Here is an 18,745-nt window from a genome sequence, read left to right as displayed (position 1 = left end):
TTAGAAATTGTTTAAACAAGAACTTGAAGTATCTTTCTGAAGTTTTTTTTCATATTACTATTTATGAAATCTACAAAATTATTTACTTAACAAAATAATTCATTAAAAAGCTCGACAATTTAAAAAAAGTTTAAGCAGAGGGGCGCCTCTTGTTTTATTGTTTATTATGGTGGCTCAATTTTCACGCATTACTGATCATAGAATGTCTAGTTAGTCTAGTAAGTTCAGTAATGGCTCTACAAGATTATTTCTTTAACGAAGTATTTTTAACACAAAACACTTTAAAAAAAACTAAGTCGTACACTCTTTTCTATACTAACTTTAAATGCAAATTATAAACCAATATATTAAAAAAAAAAAAAAAAAAATTATGTACTAAAGTTAAATTAGATAAAAAATTAAAAAACAAAACAAATGAAAACGTCATCATTAAAGATAAAAAAAAAAAAAAAAGTTAAAGAAAACTTCCTTTCAAAAAACAATTGGTTCTGGTTAAAAAGTACGTTTTGTACAAGATGAAACCAAACAAACTAAGATATAAGGTTATCACTGGTTAAGGTTGTCAGTTGAAACAAATAAGTTCAGAATTGAAAATTGTTAATCTTGCAGATTACAAAAAGAAAAAAGTAAAACAAGTAAAAAATATCATTAAAACGTTTTTCTTATTCGCTTCGTGTGTTCGCACCCAAGATGTCGTAATAGACTTCGGGTTTAACAGTCTTACAGCATCCGTCTAAAGCATGCGATATCCTACAAACAAGATCTTCTCTCCACCATGATGCTTGAATCATCAAACCGATAGGTAACTTATTAGCAGAGTATCCAATCGGCACTGAGGCAGATGGATGACCCGTCAAGTTACCAAGAGAACAAAATCTAAATAAAATTTGTATATACTATATAATATATACAACTTTAATAGTATGAGTTTACCTTTCAAGATGCCGCGTCTTATGCGCCATCTTGAAATGTAAAGTCATTAAAATCGATAATTCAATCGTTTTTCACTCCCAATATCAGGTGTTGGAAAAATGTTTAAACCAAATTGGTTTGCAGTGTTAGAATCATCTTAGTTTTTTATTTACGAAGGTAAAAATATATAAATTAACGCAAAATAAATAATTGCATTTTAGAAAAACTTATCTTTGATCAATATTTACTTAGATTATAATAAGTCTTCCAGAAATTAAAAGAACTCGTTCTAAAGAAAGATTTCCAGGACAATATTTTCACTGACAGAAATATTTCCTAATTGGAATATGCGTAGTTTATAGAATATCTTATATTATGAAAGCGCTTTCTTGGAGTGCAAAATATTGTAAGAATTGTTTATCAAGTTAACTATAAATGTTTGTCGCCAAAAACAACTTCTTTTTTTTTCCATTTTGTAATGCCCACACTTATATACTGAAGTATGATAAGATAAAAGTAAATATTTCACTCCAAATCAAATGAGGTAGGTGGCTTACAAAAGATCTCTTGAAATCTTTTGGGTCTTCTTTTCACGACTGTATTTTATATATTTGATAGTTAAATATTTATAACATAATATTTTTTTTTTTTACTTTTAGATGTTTTCAAAGATATTTATTATAAATATTCAAAGTTAATGTTTAAGAAATGAACTTGATCAAGAATTAAAAGCAACAACAACAAAAAGCACATTAAAAACGAACGTGGGTGTTGAATTAAATCATTCAGCTCGAGGAGCCTTTTGAGTTAGCATATTCAAGTTATTCTCTCAGTCGGTAATTGTTTAGAAAAATTCATTTTAGTTTCACTTCTTGGCAACAACATACGATAGTGTTCCGCAACCTGGTACAAAATGACACAGATCAAACAAATTTACTTCGCCATCCATCTGGCGGTAAGCAATAGAACCACAAAATTTTTTAAACTCATCAGTATTTTTGCCTTTGCCACCCAAGATTTTTTAACGTAAGCCTAGTAATCATTCTGTAATCATCTGGTGGTTGTAAGCCTAGTAAACCTTCTGTAATCATCTGTTAGTTGAATTTCGTTAAGTTGATGTCACAGGTTGTATATTACGGTCAAAGTCGTTGAAGCTATAGCAATGATATAACCAAAAAATTATTAAATGTCATCCACATATTAGTACAATTAAAGAAAATTAAGCTGATAATATGCATTTAAAAATTCATGAGTTTACTTTTGAAGATTTATGAGTTTACTATTGTTAATAGAAATAATTTTTCGTACTTTGAAGTCATATTAATTAAAGCCCTAACCAATGAATAATAAAACACTCGCCATGATTTTACAATTTTTCCTTTGTGCGCAAGTGTTTTTATCGCTTATGTATCAGCCAATGTATATTTCATAACATTAAGGAGCTCGTCAAATCATTATCAATAAATTCCAATACTCTCGTCTCCAGTTAACCAGAAGGTTACAAATAGTAAACGGTGTTTACTATTTTAGAAATTTCCGATTGCTATCGCAGCAGCTAAATGTTTTCAAAGTTAAAGATGATCTTAGAATTTCCCGTGGGACAAGAACGGTTTTTTGCTAATAGAAAAATATGATCTTAGAATTTCCATGGGACAAGAACGGCTTTCTGCTCATAGAAAAAGAAAAAATTGAGAAACTCAAAATCATCTTGAATTAAATACGTTCGCCGTGAAAAAAGCAAAAGTACCGAACTTCCAGAATAAATATTCTAAAATTTAGTTTTTGTTTTTTTTAATACACTTTGAGGGAATTGTTTATTTTTTCGAAATAGAACTCCAAAAACCCCAGAAATTTTAATACGGGTCCACTAGAAGCTAGCAACGCTACTGATTACGATATCTCGACGCGATGCCCTCTGTTTTTCAGTTTCGTTTAGACAGCCCTCAACAACTGAGTGAATAGCACATACGCAAAAAGAAACTTACCGTGAATGGAAAACCGAGAAAAAAGAACTTACCGAGAAACAAGAAGAACCGAGAAAAAATAACTTACCGAGTAACTTTTGATAAATGCGTTAAATTAGTGTATCCGTATTTAAGTATATCGTCATTTAGCTTTGGCATGAAGTCACCGAAAGCTAAAAGAAATGGTTGAAAACAATTTCTAAGTGATATGTACTAGATGTAACTTAATCAAAAGCAACTTTTGCTTACTTGGATTAATTATACAATCTACAGACGAAAAGAGACGCTCCAGAATTTTCATACAACGCGTTCGTTGCTTCTGTGCCTAATTATAAAAAATTCTTATTAAAAAAAAAAACTTAATAATAAGTAATAATGTTTTAGAACTTCATAAATTTATTTTTGAAAATAAATATTAGTAGCAGTGTGCTTTTGAAATATAATTTAATAGAGTGCAATTTAGTATAGTAATAATATAATAGGCACTAGACTGTATTACACTATACTATAGTATAAGCGTCACTCTTAAAATTCTAGTTAGTGTGAAAACCTGTTACCAGATGACGTACAGACGACGTGAAAAAAATCACAAATATTTTAAAATAGGTTTTCTGCAGGAAAAAAAATTATTGTTCCGAATTTCTTCTCTTTGTTTACATTAAAAAAAAACATTACTACCTGATATAATTCTATTTCTGACGATGGAAACCAGACATGAAGAGATAGTTGCTTTGGTACACGCGGAATTACAATTTCCACAAATAAGAAAGGAAAACGAAACTTCTCTGAGCACAATTTACAGGAGTCAAATGCAGTTTAACAGAGCAAGGACATAAGCCGGGATCAAGAAGGAACCACTGTTTATCTGATTATAAAAAAAAAAAACACTGCAATCTGTGTTTTTTTTTTAATAATCAGATAAACTTTTTAAATGTTCAAAAAATTATATATTTTAAGTACAATAACCAGAATGGCTAATTTATTACATTACAAAATTTATTCATTATTTGTTATATTAGGAAATTACATTTTGTAACAATCGCAGCAAACAATGTAATATGAAATGGGGCTATGGTTTTTAATAAATTTTAATACAGCGAGCTTCAATAAACCATGCAATTATGTATTCAATGTATTCAGTAAAATGCTACAGTTTTTATTATTTTTCTATTTTCCATAATCTTGGTGCTAAAAAAATGTTTAATATACAATTTAAGTTAAAAAAATTTAGAGATGTAAATCACCTCAAATTTAAGATTTTTTTACGTGAAGTATGTAGAACTCTCTGCAGCACAGAGTTGAAAAAAAATGGCTGGGTCTAAAATACTTTCAATCCTTAACCCTGAGGATTAAGAATACATTTATCATCCTCATGCATAAAGTTATAGATATTTCATTAAGCATGAACTGAAATATGTGCAAACTGACTTAGAAATAAAATAGACGAGTTTGGTGTATTTAAATACTTGAAAGGCGACCATTCAAAGTTGTATAAGGGTTTTTAATTACATGAAAATAGGAATCCAACTTCCAAATTTGTGGCAATGCAAAAAAACCTTTTTAGAATGTATTGCAGAATAAGTAAAACCGCATCATTATTTATTATTGTACCAATGTGCTCAGAGTTTTATTATCATAATGAAGAATTCTAAATTTATTAAAAATAGTTGTTTTTAGTTGTTTAAATAATTCATACATAATATAATTAGTTTTTAAATGTTTTAAAAACATTTAAGGTTCAACTAAAATGTTTCCATTTAATGAAAAAGTAAGATCTGTAACAAGTTTAATCAACCAAAGACTCATTGAATTATTTAGGTTACTTGTTCAGGTTGCTTGTTCAAGTTGCTTGTTTTGCTTGTAGAAGCAAGAGTGTAATGTTCTTGGTGAAAAAATTGCTTTTTGTGAAAAATTTTTAAATAAATTTTAAAAATAGTTACTTCAATCTTCATTTGCACAAATTCTGAAAAGTTATTAGCAGTTTTTACAGAAGTAAACTATTATATAAAGATATTCTGAGAGGTAATAATCTTTTTACAACTTTTAAAAGCTTTAGACTTCAAAAATAGCGTATCAATACCTCTAGACAAAGAAGAAAAAAACTTTACCTCAAAGTATTCAGTAGCTGTAAATGTTCCACCAACTTGTAAATTGATTTCTGAGTCTGGGTTCTGTGTTCAAAAATATATATTATAAGCAAAGCATAAAAATTCTTCAAATACTCATTTTAACAGCTTGAAGCACTGTTTCTGAAGAAAAAGTATTTTAAAAAATTTAAAAAAATCAAAACCAAAAAAATAAGTTAAAAAGTAACACAACTCACAATACTTAGAATTCTAACTTACTAGTCTATCATGGTGTTTATTGTATATTTCTTTGCAATTGGTTGCCATTTCAGTTAAAATTGATATTGCATGTGCACGGATACTTTCCTTTTAGTTAAAAAAAAAAATACACTGAAAATTCTTCTATAAAAATTAAATATTGTATGTTTTACTAATTATTTAAATCAAAAGTAACATTAAAATGCATACATAAAGCTCTGGTATTGAAATCTCAACCAGCTCAGCGTTGCATGTATTTATCAAATAGTTGACCGCTGAAATAAAAATCTTAATCAAATACAAGTTCATGAATGATGGGGTGAATTAATCGGTGCAACAAGTTAATTAGTATAATTATTAATTGAAAATATACCATAACTACAATACTGTAAATCCTTTTTATTTTGATAAAAATAAAATGAAAATTAGTTAAAGAACTTTACCTCAAAATAATTTACATACTACTAACCTTGCTTACAATGCATAGCAATTTCAGAGTTGCAATGCTAAAATAAAACATCTAGGTTACAAATTATTCTTCTGCTACAAGAACTTTTTTATCAAACAATTATATAAAAATGAAGCAAAACAGAAATTACAAAATTTAGGAAGAGCAATTTAACAAATAAATATTAAAACTACGCATACATTAAAATACAACCAATCAATGCCAATTTTGATGCCAGACAAGTCCTTTTCTTCAAATCTTAAAAGGCTTGGTGGAGGCTGCACCAGACCTAATGGATGTTAAGCATTTTACTTTAAAGGAGAAAAAAAATATGTAAAATAAATGCTGGCAAGTTATAAAGAATTCCTAAAACTTGTTTGTACTAAAAGACATTACCAACAGGACATTGAGGATCAGGCCCAGCAAGAAAGCCTAAAGTTAAAAATATTATCAAGTATTTATCAAAAGAAAAAGAAATTTTAATTCTTAGATTAAAAACATTTTTAACTTAAAGCAATATTTAACAGCACAACCTTCAAATAATATTTCAAACAAAAGTGTAAGATAACTTTACCATATGCAATTGCAGAATCACGAACAGTCGCACAAACAGTACCTGCAAAGCAGATGAATGATAATATGATGACTAGTTAATGTTATAAAACTTGTAAATGGACTAAAAATGTCTTGATGTTCTATAATATTTGTTTTAAATATTCTCATCAATAGATTTTTTCAACCTGCATGAGCAACAGTATCGCAAACTTTGCAGAAACCAGTACAACTGATTCTGGAGTAAGTAGCTGAAAGAGAAACTCAAAATCTGAAGCAACTTAAAATCTTTTACTATCATATTTTGAAATTTTTTAGTTCCAAGTATATCAAATTGAAATATCTAACATTATTTTGAATTAATGTAAAAAAACCAACTTAACCTTACTTTTTAAACCAACAATCCCATTTGTACCTGCAGGAATTCTAATTGAACCACCACCATCTGCACACAAAGCTATTGGGCATAACCCTAGACAAATAGAATGTAAAGCTTTTTTAATTCATTTTGAATTTTTTAGATGAAGAACTTTCAAAAAACTAATACCACACAAAGAACATTACTTTTAATTTTTATATCAATCATAAAAACATTTTTTATAGGTATTCATTATTGTTTTAAAAGTTTAAAGCAATTTATTGTGATGATTTGAGTAGATGAAAACAATAGAATTTTATCTAAAACTGCATATCTTTATTATAAAAAATACTATAATATACTGTTTTCATTTATTATTACAGAATTACCAGCAGCTACAGCAGCAGCAGGACCACTAGAGCTTCCACTAGAGGGATAATCAAAATTGTATGGATTACGGCATGTACCATGATATCTAAATTTGAAATGTGGGATTATAAGTTTTAACATTATAAGAAAAAGAGGGGAGTGGTAAAAAACTTATTACTGACTTTATTTACAACCATAAGTATTTGATTTCATTGTTGCATACTCTCTACCTTTTTGATTTATAATTTACTTATGAATAAAGGGAATTTTGAAAATCATTTTCAAATATATTAACAATACACACACACACATACTTGTTTTATATATGTAATGCATAATATAAGATGCTCACTTGCTTGGATTTATTCCAGTAACCCCAATCCCAATTTGGTGCATATTAGCCATTCCAATAAACAATGCACCACCTTGTCTTAGTTTTTTTACCATCCAGCCTTCATCTTGTAGAGATTTTATTGTGCTGAATTCTTCAATAGGTGTACCACTACGACATGGGTAACCAGCCTACATTTTTAGGAGATGAAAAATTACTGCATAAAACATCTCAAAAAAAGAATTAAAACTGCTTTAGCTTACAGCATATAAGAAATAACTCATAACTAATTTACAGCACTTTAACTTACTAAATATATCTCATCCTTAACTGCAACAGGAATTCCATCAAAAACAGAGAGAGGAGTTTTATCTTTCCAACGCAAAGTAGATTCTGCTGCTTGCTAAAACACAAAAGTTTATGAGCAAAAGTATTCAAAAGTAAACGAACTTTTAAACTTTTATAAATTATCCATAACCAACAAAATAAAATTATGCAGGGAAAAAATAGACTAATAAATTTTAAAACATTTCTTAAAAACATTTTTCAGATAAATCTTAAAACAAAAAATTCATTACTTTAAGAATATCTGATTTATGATATTCAATTATAATTCTCATCTTAGGTGATCTGCTCTCTGAATGCACAATAGCTTCAATAACTTTATGGGCAACATCAGTTGGAGTTCTTGTTCCACTCCTAGTGCAAAAAAGTGAAGTATTTTTACTTAATCCTATTACAGTATTTGGTTCTAACTAAATAACAATGAACAAATTAAAACTTCCGTATACAAATGTGATAAAGCAAAACTACAAAACCTATATGCCTGAATATAATCAGATATTGTATTGAATGCAAATCCATTAGGCGAACTAAATAAAATAGGAAAGAAAATTTTTTGCTACAACTCAAACATAAAAAGCAGCCAAAACAAATAAGTTACAGAAAAATCATTTTAATGTTCTATAATAGTGGAAAAAAAAAATTCAATTGTAATGATATTGCAGTTTAATATTTTGATAATAGAGTTATTTCATGATAACTTCAGTTATAATGTTGGTAAAGCTAATAATATTACAGTTATAATATTATGATACTTCAGTTATAATGCTATGATACTACATTATAATACTATGATGCTACATTATACTATGATTCTAAATTACAATGTTATGATCCAATATTGTAATGCTATGATACTATAATATAATGCTATTATACTTCATTATAATGCTCCAGTACTACAATGTTATGATATGGTACTAAAAAATGATGACAATTGTAATAGCAACAACAACATACTGTTCAAAGGTGGAAAGTTATATATATAAAAAAAAAAGAAATTAAAAACAATAAGTTTTCTATTACCTAGGTTTTAAGAGTTCCCAACAATCAATCATGCTATCTCTTGGTATTTCTTTGGAAGGAAAAACAATGGGACAGAAGGTTGGGCTGTCTGGCAGAGACATGGTCATAAAAATATTGAAATCAACTTGACTAACAATGAAAAAGCACAAGGTAAAAAAACTCTTAAAAACATTAAATAAAATGAAAAGGGGCATTATAAATGTATTTAATTAAAAAAAAAAAGAAAAAAAAGTTAACCTTTTTGCCATTTCAACTAAAAAACGTCTCCCAATCACCTAAAATTTGATAAACTACTTAAGGTGTTTAAAAATCTATTTTATCTTTTGGCTTTTATTCTTATCTTATACAATCTTTTCAAGATTACAGTAATCATAAAGTTCTCATACAGGATTAAAGAAAGACACACATGCACAATAAAAATAAAGATGACTAGATATTTATAACTAATAATAAAGTTCCTGATGAATTAGGATTGATAATAAATATCAAAAATAACTAAAAAAACAAGAGATAATAATGAAAATTAATAATAATCATATTGAAAAACTAAATATACAGATTTGATAGCAATATCAATAATTGTTATAAAAATGAAATCAAAATTTACATACTGTTCTCAGAGCTTTCCTGTAAATGTTTGCAGCCCATCCAGGCATAGAGGGGGCTTTCTTTAAAAGTAGAAAAAAAAATTAAAAAGCATAAAAAGTGATTATGAAATACCTCACTTTCATAAAAGGCCTAACTTTCATAAAACACAACTGGGTCATTCCATATCAAATCACCTAATGGTCCCCAGGGTTCCACCTCAAATTTGCTTCAAATTTTGATCACCCAAATAATCCAATTTTGCAGGTGTTTTTGACTGATTTTAAACAATTTTTGAGTTTTTATACCTCAAAATTGCTAATTTATGCAATATTAGACAAAATTTTGAAAACTTTAATGTGCTACAGTTCAATACCAACAGACAAGCTGTGCCAATATGTTGTTACTTTTGTGTATTTAGAGTAACCAGTTGCGGAAAAAATTAAAATTATGTTTTAAAAGTTATTTTAGCACTTACAGCAGCCTGTTAAAATATCACTTTTTTAAAAAAATATGATAAATTATATTCACTTTGTAGGAATAGAAAGTAGTGTAGACAGTTAAAATAAGTTATGAAACTTTTTACTGGCGAGGTTCTATATATAGACAATCACAAAAAAAGATTCAAAGACCTATACTCACTTGAATTTTATGACATAATTTTAGCATTTTGAATGCAATCCTTTTTTAGTTTAAAAGGATACCTAATAGCGCAAGTTATATTACATTTCAAAAAATAAAAATAAAAATAAATAATGCTGAAAGTAGAAGTGTATATACACATGAAACACAAGTACACTTATTTCTTTATCTCTGATTTACATTGCTTATGATACTGTCATAATCATTATTAGCAAGTTTGTAGTTATGAGCACTTCTACCTTTAATAGTTGGAGCATTTATTTGACATATTACTTTGTCAAATGGAACCCAACACTGACTTGATCGTGCATCATTAGTCTATTTTAAATTTAATTTGTTTATATGCATAAATTTCATATTAACATCTTGGTTTTCATTACAAATCTCAAGCATAAGCCCTATGTACCATTCATCATCGTAAAAACATGCAATGTATTTACCAGGTTGAATATTTGAAGGATTTTTTTTGCCAAGTTGATATTATTCAGCAAATGGGTATCAAAGATAGTATCGCTAGAGATTCTCCGTAAAAATTATTTGTCTCCACCTGGTACAAAACTGTGATAGCTTCTTGTGCCTGGGATTTTATCTCTTTATATTCTTTCTTTAGGTTAAAATAAGTTTTATGGTTATTGATATCATCACTTGAAATGTAAAATATGTTAACACCTTTAATGTTTTTTTCAGCCCATGTAAACAGTTCATTTGGTGTAAGAATCTGGTTTGCATTTGCTGCTCGTAGACTTGCTTTTGCTGTTTCTCTTTTCATAGCTCCGCCTATTCTATCATATAGACTTTTGCCATGGGATGTAGTAAAGAAGTGATGCTCAGCATTTATATTGTGATCTTCATGATGGTACATTAAGTTTATCAGACATTTGTAATTTGTGTACTGTTACACAGCACCATCACTGAAGTATTTTACTTTATTGATTGTGGGTAGTTTGATTTTGATCATTGGTAGTAACTTTGTGAGAAAACAATGAACTGTTGTTTGGTCATGGCGAAGATGGTCGGAAATTGTACAATAGTATTCACATTTGAGTTGATTTTTTTCATCTTTGTAATAAACAGTAAATAGATGTAAGGTAGCTTGATTGGCTTGTCAGTAAAATCCTTGTACAGCATCTTGCACAAGAAAACTATAGTTCTCCGGAAAATCCATAAGAATAAGACAAGTGTGTTGATCTGTTTTTTTTGCCTCTGATAAGTAGGAGGATTGTGTTTCTTTGATAAAGTGGTGATGATAAAGGTCATACAAAGTTTCACTTAGAGTTTCAATAAACTCAATAATGCTTGTTTGGACTGTGACAAGTGCAGTTCCATCAGTTGACACCCATTGTTTGTATGTGATCTGATTGTCAAAGCCATTATTTTCAAACACATTTTCCAAGTAAGTCTTCAAATTTACTTTACCAGGACAGTTAGAGCATAGATGAAACATGCAGCTTCGACTATCTATATTACAAAAATATACTTTCATTAAACCTTTGTAATATATTAAATGGCCCTTAGGTAAAGCAGCGCACATCAACTTAACACTTTGATGATAAGAACATACACAAACTGAGTGACTTCCACTACTGTCAACTGTGATGCACCACTTCGGCCTTAGTTTGCCGAACTTGCTGAATCCGACTTTGTGTGCAGGGTATAGCTTTTTAAACTCAAGATAAAGTTCTTTTAATTGAACTTATGTTAAACGTTTTTGTTTATGAACTTTTGCATTACTTATATGCACTAAAATAAAGTCTTTTTTTCCTGGACATTGTCTTGTAAACTCTTCAGATTCATAAATTTCAATAACTTTTTGTTTAACAATATCTTCTAATGGCTGTCCTATTTTAGCCTCGGGTTTAGCAAGTATTCCTTTTTCATTTTTCAACTTTTGAGCTTTCTTAGCGAGATGTTCTTAACTGAAAATGTTTTGTAAGTTTTTTCAATTGACCAACTATCAGGAGTTAGTGTTAGTAGTTGAATTTTTTCTTCCTTCACACTTATTTTCATTTTATTTTTTATTGCATCTAGCAGTTTTTCTAAATCATTACAGCTTATACATTTTTTGCCCTTTTTCCAATTCTATATCTTTTGGGTCTATTTCCAATGCTGACGCTACTAGGTTTGTCATACTTGTTGCAATTTTTTTAGCCTTTTATTTTCCATATCCTAATTTGTTGCGCCTACTTACATTTTTAAGTGGAGATATTTCCAATAAAGACATTATCTTATTAAGAACTGTATTATCAAGGTCTGAACAACTAAAATCTTCTTCAGCAGCTTCATCTTGACTAACTTCTGTATTTTTTCAAGTTTGAATTCATTCAAACAGTTAGTAAAAACTTTTTGACCAGGTTTGATCCTAAGTTGATTTGCTATTGATATGTTGACTTTACACAATCCCTTGATAATTTTTTGCATACACAAAACTTTTTAGTTTTTGGTTCTTGCAATGTTAAAAAGTAAAATAATAAAATCCAAAAAATACTGTGCAGATTTAGATTTTACTACAAACTCTTGAAGCAATTAAAATACTTTACACTCAAATTACAACCATGTGTAAATTATATCATTATAATTATATTATATGCATAAAATTAAACAAATATATATTATAAAATCGTATCAAATAAATTAAGTTAAGACACTGGTAATGTTATTTTAGGGAAAACTTATTATATTTATTCAGGGAAAAATCAAAATTATACACCTAAGTCATAGGGCTACAATCATGTCATAAGATAGAGTATAAGTCTTTAAATTTTTTTTGGTGATTGTTTATATATGGAACCTTGCCAGTAAAAAGTTTCATAACTTATTTTAACTGTCTACACTACTTTCTATGCCTACAAAGTGAATGTAATTTATCATACTTTTTTAAAAAAGTGATATTTTAACAGGCTGCTGCAAGTGCTAAAATAAATTTCAACACATAATTTTAAATTTTTCCGCAACTGGTTACTCTAAGTACACAAAAGTAACAACAAATTGGCACAGCTTGTCTGTTGGTATTGAACTGTAGCACATTAAAGTTTCCAAAACTTTGTCTAATATTGAGTTAATTAGCAACTTTGAGGTACAAGAACTCAAAAATTGTTTAAAACCAGTCCAAAACACCTGCAAAAAAAGATAATTTGGGTGAAAAACTATTACCCTAAAAAACTTCAGGTGATCATCTATTTTATTTAAAAAGTTATAATCTGTCAAAAATCAAAAAAATCTACTGTAAGCTCCAGATACTCAAATTTTGTCGATTTTGGTCTGTATTGATTCAATTATAACTTTTGAATGGTTTGGTGAATCAAGCTGAAATTTTCAGGATTGTGTTTTTTCCACAAAAGCTGTGGGTCGTCAAAGTTTGAAGTAAATTGGAGGTGGTACCCTGGGGACTTTTAAAAAACTAGGTGATTTCATATGGAATAACCCAACTGTTTAACTATCATATCTTACCATATCTTTTGGATCATACAACTTGTCATCACTATTTGGCTGATCAGATGATTGAAGAGTTTTGGTATTCATATTTGTAAAACCAGACTTTTTCCAGAAAAATAAATATAAAACAGAAAAAACAGAAAACGGCCATATAACTTGATTAAGATCTAACTCCACCACAAAACTACCAAGCCGCAATATTAAACTTTTATCAACAATCTCAAAAACTTTGTCCATTATTCTTGGTTAAAATTCTATATAAACGTTTTCTTTTTAAAACTTCTGTAATAACAACAAATAATTTTGGCACTTAAAACAATTATACAACAAGAAGGCGTTAAAATTAAAATTTCCAGAAATTACCTTGCTACTAAACAGTTAGTGAGTATCAAAAGAACTTCACACAAATATAAACATTTTTGTTTAAAAACAAAAACAACTTCATGCATCAGCAGTATAATGAGACCAGATCAACACAACTTATAAATTGTAAAACACAAAAATGTAAACATAAGTAGTATGTCATACTAAATCTCTTTACAAACTACATATATAAGCTTTACATTTCCTGAAACGGCTTATAACATCATTAAACTAATCTTTGGAAATATGCTAAAAGGATTTTATAATAAATGTAAATAATATTTTCTTAATATCCATAAATTGGATTAGAGTTATAAAAAAATAACTTGTTTAAAAATGTAAAGGTTTCAGTCACCAAAATTCACACCTACATGACAAAGTAGTTAAAATTTAGTTTTCATTTATCATTTTTAGCAGTAAGTTCTTTGAAGATATAATTCTCTTCCTCGATTAAGCAGCCTTTTCTCTTTAATTCAGAGAAACAAGAAACCAGGCGGCATAGAGAGATTATAGTTGAAGGAGAAATTTGAAGAAACAAACATCCCAATGATATTGACTAAACACATGAAATAACTTTTATTACATTAACATTAAATGTTATACATTAAGTCAACTCAAAGGATAGAAAAATATTTACAAGAAAAAAAAAAAAAAAAAAAGGTGAAAAAATATAATCAAAGTTTTTCAAAAAAAAATTCAATGAAACACTGTAACTGTAAAGTAAACCAAACTAATTACATACTAACCAAGTCCACGGCTAAACTACAGTGTTGTTTTTCAAACCAATGATCTCTCATAACCAAATGACCAGAAAGATCTGCATTTCAGTAAATTTTAAAGGAAGTTATGTTAAACAAATAAAAAAAAAATTAACAAATATAAAATTTTCAGCTTCTTAATGCTCTTGAATTACTTTTAATCAAACATGTTATAATTGAGTATTAGACTGAAAACAATCGTTTATTTTTAAGAAAACAGAATCAGGAAATTTATAATTACCAACTAATCCTCTCTAATCCTCTTATCACATACAAAAACAATTGACATACAAATTTAAAAACTTTTTGTAAATCAATATCAACAATGTAAAACGTTTTTTTTTTTTTTTTTTTTTGTATTTTAAGTTACTAAAATGCAATTTCATTTAAATAATTCATTTATTACCTCTAAGCAAGTTGACCAAACATAAGGTATCTGACAATGTTGGAGACACTTCTTCTGGGTTTATTAAAAACCCATCAACAAGATGCTCATTTGACATTTCCTTTACAGTCTCTTCGCTAAAAGCCTGGCTCGACATAATGTAGCAACTATTAGACATGATTGAATGCATCAACTTGTAACTCAAATAATCCTAGAAATTAGTAAAATTTAAAATTAATTTCATTTAAAATATAACAAAAGTAAGAAGTTTAAAATAATCATGATAAACTTTTTCTCAAATTTAACTACTATTAAAAGGGAGCAAATGTAGTTGATTAGTTCAGTTTTATACACATCTATAAAAATTTCTGTAGGTCTAAAGCTGCACTGCAAACAGCATAAAAACTGTATTGTTTCTTGACATTTACACATTAAAACTGATCATTTTACCTTAACTTCAAATGGGTCAATAAAGCCAATAATGGGATAAAGTTCAACCCAGGTTTTATACATTTGCAAGAGATCTTCTTTTGTCTTGAAAGTTCCTACACTGATTTCATATTTATTTTGTTTCTAATAAAAAAATATTTATGTAATGATGAAATTAGGCATTTTCATGATGAACTCAAAAGCTGAAAGTAAATGCACTTATCAGAACTATTATCAGGTAATTAATAAAGAAAAAAAACTAAAAAAACCATGTCGTAGAATTCATGTGCTGCAACATAAAGGATTATATCAAATGATCCTTGTAATAGATCATCTGAGCCAAAACTTCTGATAGCTGACATTATGAGATCAAAAAGTTGCTCTGGTTTATCAACATCTGGAGTAAATGCACCAGAACATAAGTTCTTCAAAACACCAGATATCTGTAATGAAGGATGAAATATTATTTAATGTGTCATCTACTGTACTACTAAAGTAAATGATTGATAAGGAAAGTTTAAAAACTACTGATAAAAAATAAAATTATAGGAAGAACTTTGATTGTACATTTTTAAACTCTGCTTTAACATTGTGTAGCAGTGTAGTTAACTTTAGAGAATAAACAAAAACAAGGGCACTAAAATTTGCTGTTCCTTAAACTTCATAGCTTGTTTCAATTTTTATGCAAAAAATTAGATTCTTCAAGTTTTATGCAACTTTATTTTTATAAAAAAAATAAAAGCTCACCTAAACTATTAGAGAAATAAAACATCACAACTTTAGTTCTCATAGCTTAGAATACTTAGAACCCTTAATCTTTAAGTTAAATTTGAAACTGTGTTTTTAAACTCACTTAAAAATACAATTTATGTACACACATTCAGAGTATATTTACTTGTATTTCAAAGGTTTTAATTAACTCCCTGTTTTTACATCTCTTTAAATAAATTAATTATAACTACCAAAATATCAACAAAATAAATAGTTTTTGAAAAACAAACTATCAGAATTCTTACACCAAATTTCAATACCAGCATCTGTTCAATATGCCTGTAGAAACTGGTAAGCATGCTACTGGCCTAAAAGTTGTAATAAAAAAGAAACCTAAAATTCAAAAGCAACCAGCAAAAGTTTGATGAAAATACAGATATTAAGATAAAATAAAAAAATAAAACTAAACCTGATCAACTTTTATATTACGTTTTGGCAACACCCATACTTCCTTAAACATAATTAACTTTCCTGGAGTTGATGAACTGCAGTTAAAAACATTCAATGCTGGTACTGGTACAGAATATTTTTCCTAAAAGAAAGTGAATTTTAGATACTGTTAAAAAATAATTTTAACGATTAGTAAGCATATTCTTCAATAAATTATACGATTATGTAAAGGTACACAATAACATCATCTCTGATATTGTTAATAGCACCCTAATGCTGTTGCCACTCATTACTTACCACTCTTATACTCATTATCAACATTAAACATTTGTATAAAAATACTATCAGTATTTTTATAGGCATGATTCTTTCCTCATCATCATCTTAATCACAATCTGATATAAATATAACTTATATCGGATTGTTCTTTTCATCATTGAGAAATTCAGATCCACTAATCTTATAGGAAAAAGTTTTTGTACTGTGCAATAATGATTTTTTTTATGGAAAATATATATTCTTTCTTTAATAACAATGCAGTAATACATGAAGCTCAAAATCATTAAATGATTAAAGTCAGAAAATCTGATCAAAAACACACACACACATTATTTTAATACAACACATGACCTTTTTCCTCAATTTAATAAAGAAGAACCAACCTGTAAGGTATGGAAGTAGTATGACTGATTCCTCAAGCAACTTAAAGCATAGCTACTCATGATTGAAAGGAAAAAAGAGCCTTGTTTGATCTCTGCTGCATACTTAATATGAAACTCTGAATGATCTAAATCACTTTTAGTAGAAACATCATTTATAGCACTTTTCTCATCTGCGCAACCAGTATTTTCTTTACAAAAAGAATCTGCAGAAATACTTTCAGCAGCAATTCTAAAAAGGGATTTTTTGCAACTCTTTCAACCAAACTTTTAGTTTTTATGACATTTAAATCATCTTTTTATAACATCGTTTTCTTACTATACTATTTTTAAAAATCAAAACAACTTACAGACAAAATGAAGAGATAATACAGATACAATTAATTTTGATGCATAAATTGATTAAAAAAAAAATAATTAAAATAAATTTCATAACTATTCCTATTAAAATAGAATACCTAAGCCTCTCATCAATATCTGACTGATCCTTTATACAAGCACCAACTAAAGCAGGGGTCAAAATCACTTTGATAACATAACATAAATGTTCAAATGAAAATCTTGATAACTTCTCTTCTTCTATAACACTTTTGGTCACTTCATTTTCACTTGCTGCAGTTTCTTTCTTTTTTGCTTTATTCTTGGTATCCTTTACATTTTTTACAACTGATTTCAAATATTCAGGTGATATAACTGGACGATCGTCAACAATGAATTGAAGCTTAGCAACCTCCTTCATAAATTTAAATGTTTTCTTTTTTACAAAATACACAACACTTGATAGCATTGTACAGTACATATGTATGATTTCAAAAGACAAACTTAACTTACCATTAAGCTGTGTAAACCTTTTTGTTATGAAAATATACAAACTGTTTCAACTGCTTAAAAATATTTTATCAACTTCAATTAATACAGACTGGTAACTAAAAGTCCTATCAATAAACCTTTTTTTTTTAAACAAATATTTTTTTAAAAACAAATTTTAACCTTTACAGCTCCATTGATGTAACAGCAAATGACAGCCTCAAAATTTTTGTAACCAGCAGGACTTATTGCAGGTTGATAGATGATCAAGATAAAACAAGAATTGAACAAAAGTAGGTTGCTTATATTTAAAATTTACTATTTTGTAAAAATGAATTAATGAAAAGCTTCAGAGAACAGCTACCTCTGATATTGTTGGTAAATTTGATTTGGCTCCAAAGTATTCACTCTGAAATGTAATACCAATTATTGGAAAAAAAGTTCACATAGCAGATTTTATTTTAATGCATGAAAATTGCAAAGAAAACTGTAGCAAAAATGTTGAAGAAATAAATTAAAGAGACTTAAATATTTTGATAACTACTTAAAGGTTTTAATTAATAATAAATATTTAAATAAAATAGCCAACTTAAACTATACCATGTAGCCATATAAGTCTCTTGGTTGTTGAAGAAATAACACATTTAGCAAATTTTCTAGTTCTTGGGGAACTTTATTCTCTTCATAATACTTGACAGCAAGCCTTTTTAACTCAAGTTTATTCATTTTCTTTAAGGTGATGCCAATCAAAAAATATTGACTGTACTTTTATTACCATTACTGGTAACTAGAATGATACAAATTTTGTTTAAAACAGGATCAATTACTGGTAACTAGAGTGATACAAAAATATATTTTGTTTAAAATCAGTATCAATTGTATTAATAAAATTTACTTT

At 28.0% G+C, this 18,745-nt stretch overlaps 2 protein-coding genes and 1 long non-coding RNA gene across 6 annotated transcripts; 1 reads left to right on the top strand and 2 right to left on the bottom strand.

Moving 5' to 3' along the window:
• Positions 1-580: 580 nt before the first annotated feature.
• On the bottom strand, positions 581-13,789 carry LOC145202301 (uncharacterized). Of its 4 annotated transcripts, none has more exons than XM_090081322.1 (22): positions 13,649-13,789; positions 13,301-13,387; positions 9,238-9,294; positions 8,864-8,901; positions 8,627-8,755; positions 8,077-8,130; positions 7,837-7,957; positions 7,569-7,661; positions 7,280-7,449; positions 6,948-7,033; positions 6,589-6,672; positions 6,389-6,451; positions 6,223-6,264; positions 6,045-6,080; positions 5,849-5,937; positions 5,670-5,706; positions 5,411-5,475; positions 5,222-5,308; positions 4,985-5,047; positions 3,126-3,201; positions 2,965-3,049; positions 581-876 (listed from the first exon to the last, which is right to left on the bottom strand). In XM_090081322.1, the coding sequence occupies exons 2-22, from the start codon at positions 13,370-13,372 to the stop codon at positions 663-665; spliced, it is 1,761 nt and encodes a 586-aa protein (XP_089937448.1). In that variant the 5' UTR covers positions 13,373-13,387; positions 13,649-13,789; the 3' UTR covers positions 581-662. The 4 variants fall into 4 exon arrangements, 3 of the variants coding, with proteins under 3 accessions (XP_089937448.1, XP_089937447.1, XP_089937449.1); XM_090081321.1 differs by having other exon boundaries at positions 13,301-13,539; positions 13,649-13,788; XM_090081323.1 differs by lacking the exons at positions 13,301-13,387; positions 13,649-13,789 and having other exon boundaries at positions 8,627-8,714; positions 9,238-9,266.
• LOC149890783 (uncharacterized) lies at positions 1,199-3,300 on the top strand. Its single transcript, XR_016450606.1, has 2 exons — positions 1,199-1,318; positions 1,572-3,300. It is a non-coding gene; the product is annotated as an uncharacterized LOC149890783 (long non-coding RNA).
• A 3-nt stretch (positions 13,790-13,792) lies between the features above and the next one.
• Positions 13,793-18,682, bottom strand: LOC145202304 (enolase 4-like). Its single transcript, XM_090081324.1, has 12 exons — positions 18,448-18,682; positions 18,213-18,256; positions 18,031-18,115; positions 17,499-17,773; positions 17,044-17,272; positions 16,401-16,523; positions 16,237-16,299; positions 15,490-15,663; positions 15,242-15,364; positions 14,813-15,002; positions 14,395-14,465; positions 13,793-14,204 (listed from the first exon to the last, which is right to left on the bottom strand). The coding sequence occupies exons 1-12, from the start codon at positions 18,571-18,573 to the stop codon at positions 14,046-14,048; spliced, it is 1,662 nt and encodes a 553-aa protein (XP_089937450.1). The 5' UTR covers positions 18,574-18,682; the 3' UTR covers positions 13,793-14,045.
• Positions 18,683-18,745: the final 63 nt, after the last annotated feature.

Source organism: Hydra viridissima, unplaced genomic scaffold (genome assembly GCF_058129835.1).
Source record: "Hydra viridissima isolate aposymbiotic clone 2 unplaced genomic scaffold, HvirCarnegie_v1 scaffold_3, whole genome shotgun sequence".
NCBI lineage: Eukaryota > Metazoa > Cnidaria > Hydrozoa > Anthoathecata > Hydridae > Hydra > Hydra viridissima.
This window is presented reverse-complemented; position numbering and strand designations above follow the sequence as displayed.

Excerpts from the sequence above, each read along its gene's own strand:
- LOC145202301 (XM_090081321.1), bottom strand. The coding sequence starts at position 13,522 with ATGGACAAAGTTTTTGAGATTGTTGATAAAAGTTTAATATTGCGGCTT. Across the intron at positions 8,902-9,237 it reads ACAGGAAAGCTCTGAGAACA|GTGATTGGGAGACGTTTTTT; the intron begins GTATGTAAATTT and ends ATCAAATTTTAG. Across the intron at positions 5,309-5,410 it reads TTTCAATACCAGAGCTTTAT|GAAAGTATCCGTGCACATGC; the intron begins GTATGCATTTTA and ends TTTAACTAAAAG.
- LOC145202304 (XM_090081324.1), bottom strand. The coding sequence starts at position 18,573 with ATGAATAAACTTGAGTTAAAAAGGCTTGCTGTCAAGTATTATGAAGAG. Across the intron at positions 16,300-16,400 it reads GTAATATAAAAGTTGATCAG|GCCAGTAGCATGCTTACCAG; the intron begins GTTTAGTTTTAT and ends TACAACTTTTAG. Across the intron at positions 15,664-16,236 it reads TGCTGGTATTGAAATTTGGT|ATATCTGGTGTTTTGAAGAA; the intron begins GTAAGAATTCTG and ends CCTTCATTACAG.